This window comes from Trichinella spiralis (genome assembly GCF_000181795.1).
Source record: "Trichinella spiralis strain ISS 195 chromosome Unknown Scfld2905, whole genome shotgun sequence".
NCBI classification, from domain to species: domain Eukaryota; kingdom Metazoa; phylum Nematoda; class Enoplea; order Trichinellida; family Trichinellidae; genus Trichinella; species Trichinella spiralis.
In genome coordinates this window covers 1-5,388 of record NW_003529844.1, presented here as the reverse complement: position 1 = coordinate 5,388, position 5,388 = coordinate 1, and the positions used below count along the sequence as shown (strand labels likewise).

Genomic DNA, 5,388 nt, shown 5'->3' with positions numbered 1-5,388 from the left:
TGACGTGACTATTAAGGGATTAGCGCAGGATCAAGAGATCCGAACCAGGACAACATAATTGAAGACTGACAAGGCCTTAGATCGGCGCCGGAGATAGCGAGCACTCCCGCCTCGAGCGAGCTGCCTATTGGTGGTTCGCGTTTGGGTCGAACGCGGGGCCGCCGACCCTGGCCCTATATATAGGGCTAGAAAGCGCGCCGCGCTAGAGATACTGATACACAGAGAGAGAGAGAAGAGATACGTCTGTGTGTGTATGCGTCAGTGGTACGATAGTTGTACAAGAGGACGCGCTGGTTGCGAGAAGTCGGCATAGAATACGTGGTTTGCAGTACTGGTTGCAGTATTGCCGTATTCCGAAGAGTCGAATTGGGAAGTGTGGACGAACCGAGTCGAAGTGCAAGGAAGGACGATCGAGCGAGAGACTCGTGCGTACCTTATTGAAGGGCATTCGACTTACCGTTAGGAACAACGGTAGTAGCTCGGGTATTCGTACACTTCGAGCGTGCAGTCGCAACGTACAGTGTTAGCGGAGTTAGGGAACCGGAAGACGTCCGCGAAGGAGATCGCCATCGACGAGAGTTTTTGGACCCCGATCGCTGCCCACGCCGTGGAAGATACACCTAATCCACTCTTTATTATACAGTCCACTTACTTATTGGCCGGACGAACGAACGTCTGGTCTATTCATACCTGAACGTCAGATTACTGTCGCTAGTCTGACTCTAACATTGGTCCTCCGAGCCGGATCAATCGAAAACCAGCAACCTACGGATAGTGGATACCATGGCGTCCTCTGCGAAATCACGGAGCAAGAAACTCGTGGCCCTCAAAGATCGGCTGAACCGACTGTTGGCAGAACTGGATGAGTTGTGCATCAGTTCCGCCGATGTCTTTGAGGTAGAAGAGCAGGTCTCGTTAATGGAGGAGTCGTTCCGGGCCGCAGACGCGCTCCAAACCGAAGTGGAGCTGGACCTGGAAGGTGAAGAGCGGCAAGCCGCGATAGTTGCCTGGGCGTTATGTCGCCAGAACTACCGTGAGGGAAAGGCTCGTGCACGCGCAAGGATGGTTGAGGCGCGCGGAGAAGGCCCCATCGGTAGCGGCAATGTTAGCGCGGGCATGCCGGCGGTTCGGTCCAGCAATGGGAGGTTGCCGGAGGTGACTCTCCCGAAGTTTACGGGGAAGGTGTTGGAATTCCCTTCCTTTTGGGCCCAGTTCGAGGCCAACGTACACAAACGGAATGACTTGGACAACGCCACCAAGTTCACCTACTTGTTGTCCAACACCGAAGGGACGGCGAGGAACGCCATTGAAGGCATCCCGCTCACTCCAGAGAACTACCCCCAGGCCGTGGACATTTTGAAGAAGCGTTTCGGTCGACCGAGACAAGTGATACGCGAGCATTTGGCTGCCCTATGGAGGGAGCCAGCGTGCCGCGAGATATCGGCGCGGGGCATCCAGTCCCTGGTGGACGAAGTGACTAAACATCTGCGTTGTCTCACTGCTCTGGATAGAGATCCATTCGCCGGCCGTCTCCCCGCAAGCGAGGTCCTGATGCCGATGTTGCTGGACAAATTTCCCCCGGCGTTGATAAGGGCCTGGGACACCAACATCGGACCGGATGCAGCCGAAGAAGAGGACAACCTGCAGAAGTTTTTGGAATTCGCTCAATGGCAGGCGAATCTGCTCGCCAAGTCGAATGGAGAAGCGAAAACACCTGCAGCGAAGTCGGAACAACGGACGCCCTCGTCGAAACCGTCGCGTCCTGAACAGAGATATGGGGATCGCATCAGATCAACTGCGGCGGCGTTGGCAGTGGTCGCCGCCAAGGGCTGCCCGTTCTGTGGTGGGGAGCATAAGGCGGAAGAGTGTGAGAAGTTCCTGAAGGCGGACCTGTCCAGGAGGAGAGACATGGCGCGAACCAAGGAAGTCTGCTTTCGATGTCTGGAGACCGGGCATATGGCGAAAGGATGCCGAGGAAGTCGACCCTGTGGAGTGGACGGATGTCGCCAGGCGCATCATCGGCTCCTTCATCCGCCCTCGACGAGGGAATCGACAGGGTCTTCAGAGTCTGACCGCACCCACCAGGGTCTTTTGGTCGTGCGAAGCACCTCCGGGAAAGGACTCCAGACCGCCCGTGCTTGCGCTTATGGGCCAAACGGAAACCACGTGGTGGTGAATTGCCTGCTGGACACCGGGGCCGCAATCTCCTTCATCCGGAAGGACGTGGCGAAAGCTCTCGGACTCACTGGGCCCCATGAACGTTGTCGCCTCACAACTCTCGGAGGTCGTGGAGGGCCGGAGCGCCGATGGCGTAGAGTGGAATTTCGGCTTGGAGCGGTTGGAAGCTCAGGCCGACCGGACGCAAGCACCATGGTGAAGGCGCTTGCAATTCCTCGGGTCTACGGTAAATCAGGGCCGGCGGAGTCCCCGGACGGGACACCGGCAAGGACCGTACCCGAGGGTGGACAGCGACAAGGAACGCCGCTCATGGTCGATGTATTGGTCGGCATCGACTACTATTACGAGCTCGTGACCGGTCGCATTCGAAGAGCGATCGGTGGGTCAGTGGCCGTGGAGACCCGCCTTGGGTGGATCACGTGCGGGAGAGCCGCCCGAAGACGATCCATCGAGGCCAAAGTCTTGTCGAAAGGCGAAGATTCGGATGACAGCCCCCTGCGGAAGTTCGGGGAGGTTGGGTCGTCAAGAATAGCGCCGGCCAGAGACCCCACCGCGGATGGAGCCGTAGCGTCGAAGAGGTTGGAGCTCGACGGATCGTATGGAAATCTCCGTGTTGGCAAGGTCGGAGGCTGCGTGGATCGGGAGCGTGGACTATGGAAAGTTGACGTCCGGTCGGGGGCCGTTGGCAGTTTGGGCCAGCCGGTGGCAAGTCGCCGCATGGGAGCGTTTGCCATCCAGCGGATCCGCGAGAAGGTCCGACAGGGGGAGATGGACATATCGGACAAGTCGCAGGAGGCGGCTGTCACCAAGATGAAGCGGCGGCAATGGCCGCCCATAGGAGTCGACGTGCGGATAGAGGTCGACTACTACTTTGGCTTCGTCACCGGTCGTATGAGGAGCAGGGCGACCGGCGGTCCAGTAGCGTTGGAGGCGCTATTCGGCTGGGTAGTTCGTGGGAGAGCAAGCCCCAGGTGGACTGCGGAAGTGGAAACCTTCCTGACGAATTCTGGGAAATCCGCCGATGTGGCGTTGCGGAAAACTGGGGAGATCGAGGCAGTGGAGATCATCCCGGAAGAAGACGTTCCAGAAGGGAACAAGGAGGCCATGGAGAAGCGCGAGGAGACCTCGACGTCTAGTGCAGAGAAGAGTCAGGTCAGTCTCCCGCAACACTCAGGGCAACGAGGCCTCCATAACGTCGTCCAACGGACCAGTCGACAGCTCGCTGGGGAGCGAGGCTTGAAGAAGTGGATAACCGGGAAACCCTGGCTGCAAGGACCCGGATGGCCAGCCGAGCCACTACAAGCTCGGCGGCGCGGTTTTCAGGACTCAGGACGGACCACACGGTTGTCGCAAGTGGGCCACAGCCCATCAAGACAGTCAGAATTGGCGTCGACGATGGACGACGCCGCTGACCCCAGGCATTCAACGATCAAAGGGAATGCAGCGGGGGCGTGGCAAACCAGCGTGCACCGTCCGCGCTTCGCTGGCAGGCACCCGTCGGCAAAGGGCAAACACGGGGACGCTGAGCGGACTGAAGGGGAACCGCACCGGACTGAAGTAACTCGGAAACCGCTGGTAAGAGATCAGAATCCGGACGCGCCGGGGCCCACGGGTCACCCGGCAGGGCCTCCAGGGAGGCACATGTGGACAGAGACCCGAATCTGCCACCGGCACTGGGGAACGCTGCCCACCGAGGTACGTCGATCGTTAAACGCGATCGAGCAACGCGGTTGGATACCAACGGAGCGCATGAGGCGCGAGGATCGAGGCTGCGGGCAGCCGAAGCACAGAAGGCCGGGTTGCCGTCACGCAACGACCGGCCTATGTACACGAAGACACCCACATCGGGAGATGGATTGGTGCTGCCATCAGCGGTTGATGGCCACATGGTGGCGTCATTGGAGAGCGAAGCATCACCACGGCACACGGCTACTACATTGGAAGCGAAGCCACAAGGAAGGCGGACCATGGACGAACGCTCCGACGTGGAATCACAAGGAGGACCGTCGGCGGATGCATCGCAAGCCGGGAGTAGTGGCGGAACCGTCCAACGTTCGCGAGGAAGTTGACGGGATGTCCAGATGCCCTCCCGGAAAACCGGGCGAGGTTAGTGATGGGAGAGTGACTCTCCCATCCGGGGGGGAGGATGTTCCGGACGGAACAACACCGACCTAGTCGGTGTGACCTGGCCAAGGGCTGGTGCCCAGAAGTCGCGGGTAGGCCAAGAACAATACCCGCGCATCGCCGGCCAGATCGCTATCTGGGCGTCTGGCGGCTCTGAGTCGGGGTCAGAGAGACCCCCTGCTGCGCCTCGATCTATCGTCGTTCGCGAGACAATGGCGAGTGCGCCATAGCGGCGACGGCAGTCAGATCAAAGGGCGTGGAAATGGCCATCATGACGTGACTATTAAGGGATTAGCGCAGGATCAAGAGATCCGAACCAGGACAACATAATTGAAGACTGACAAGGCCTTAGATCGGCGCCGGAGATAGCGAGCACTCCCGCCGCGAGCGAGCTGCCTATTGGTGGTTCGCGTTTGGGTCGAACGCGGGGCCGCCGACCCTGGCCCTATATGTAGGGCTAGAAAGCGCGCCGCGCTAGAGATACTGATACACAGAGAGAGAGAGAAGAGATACGTCTGTGTGTGTATGCGTCAGTGGTACGATAGTTGTACAAGAGGACGCGCTGGTTGCGAGAAGTCGGCCTAGAATACGTGGTTTGCAGTACTGGTTGCAGTATTGCCGTATTCCGAAGAGTCGAATTGGGAAGTGTGGACGAACCGAGTCGAAGTGCAAGGAAGGACGATCGAGCGAGAGACTCGTGCGTACCTTATTGAAGGGCATTCGACTTACCGTTAGGAACAACGGTAGTAGCTCGGGTATTCGTACACTTCGAGCGTGCAGTCGCAACGTACAGTGTTAGCGGAGTTAGGGAACCGGAAGACGTCCGCGAAGGAGATCGCCATCGACGAGAGTTTTTGGACCCCGATCGCTGCCCACGCCGTGGAAGATACACCTAATCCACTCTTTATTATACAGTCCACTTACTTATTGGCCGGACGAACGAACGTCTGGTCTATTCATACCTGAACGTCAGATTACTGTCGCTAGTCTGACTCTAACATTGGTCCTCCGAGCCGGAGTCGAACCAGCGACCTATGGATAGTGGATACCATGGCGTCCTCTGCGAAATCACGGAGCAAGAAACTC

General features: G+C 58.5%; 5 protein-coding genes across 5 annotated transcripts; 2 read left to right on the top strand and 3 right to left on the bottom strand.

Annotated features, from left to right (window-relative positions):
* Window positions 1-341: 341 nt before the first annotated feature.
* Window positions 342-866, top strand: Tsp_12673 (conserved hypothetical protein; the record flags this gene model as incomplete). Its single annotated transcript, XM_003368201.1, is given in 3 exon segments — window positions 342-425; window positions 444-578; window positions 644-866. Coding segments are annotated over 3 exon segments (442 nt in total), but the record flags the coding sequence as incomplete, so codon positions are not given.
* Window positions 867-1,786: 920 nt separating this feature from the next.
* Window positions 1,787-2,372, bottom strand: Tsp_12672 (conserved hypothetical protein). Its single transcript, XM_003368200.1, is given in 2 exon segments — window positions 1,787-2,204; window positions 2,224-2,372. 2 exon segments carry the CDS (start codon window positions 2,370-2,372, stop codon window positions 1,787-1,789), a joined length of 567 nt encoding a protein of 188 aa, XP_003368248.1.
* Window positions 2,373-2,519: 147 nt separating this feature from the next.
* On the bottom strand, window positions 2,520-2,897 carry Tsp_12671 (conserved hypothetical protein). The gene has a single exon (XM_003368199.1). The coding sequence runs from the start codon at window positions 2,895-2,897 to the stop codon at window positions 2,520-2,522; it is 378 nt and encodes a 125-aa protein (XP_003368247.1).
* Window positions 2,898-3,607: 710 nt separating this feature from the next.
* Window positions 3,608-4,147, bottom strand: Tsp_12670 (conserved hypothetical protein). Its single transcript, XM_003368198.1, has one exon. The coding sequence runs from the start codon at window positions 4,145-4,147 to the stop codon at window positions 3,608-3,610; it is 540 nt and encodes a 179-aa protein (XP_003368246.1).
* Window positions 4,148-4,827: 680 nt separating this feature from the next.
* On the top strand, window positions 4,828-5,344 carry Tsp_12669 (conserved hypothetical protein). The gene is given in 4 exon segments (XM_003368197.1): window positions 4,828-4,877; window positions 4,916-4,999; window positions 5,018-5,152; window positions 5,218-5,344. The coding sequence occupies 4 exon segments, from the start codon at window positions 4,828-4,830 to the stop codon at window positions 5,342-5,344; spliced, it is 396 nt and encodes a 131-aa protein (XP_003368245.1).
* Window positions 5,345-5,388: the final 44 nt, after the last annotated feature.

Excerpts from the sequence above, each read along its gene's own strand:
- Tsp_12670 (XM_003368198.1), bottom strand. The coding sequence starts at position 4,147 with ATGGTCCGCCTTCCTTGTGGCTTCGCTTCCAATGTAGTAGCCGTGTGC.
- Tsp_12672 (XM_003368200.1), bottom strand. The coding sequence starts at position 2,372 with ATGGTGCTTGCGTCCGGTCGGCCTGAGCTTCCAACCGCTCCAAGCCGA.
- Tsp_12671 (XM_003368199.1), bottom strand. The coding sequence starts at position 2,897 with ATGCGGCGACTTGCCACCGGCTGGCCCAAACTGCCAACGGCCCCCGAC.
- Tsp_12669 (XM_003368197.1), top strand. The coding sequence starts at position 4,828 with ATGCGTCAGTGGTACGATAGTTGTACAAGAGGACGCGCTGGTTGCGAG. Across the intron at positions 4,878-4,915 it reads GGACGCGCTGGTTGCGAGAA|TATTGCCGTATTCCGAAGAG; the intron begins GTCGGCCTAGAA and ends TACTGGTTGCAG. Across the intron at positions 5,153-5,217 it reads GGAGATCGCCATCGACGAGA|TCCACTTACTTATTGGCCGG; the intron begins GTTTTTGGACCC and ends TTTATTATACAG.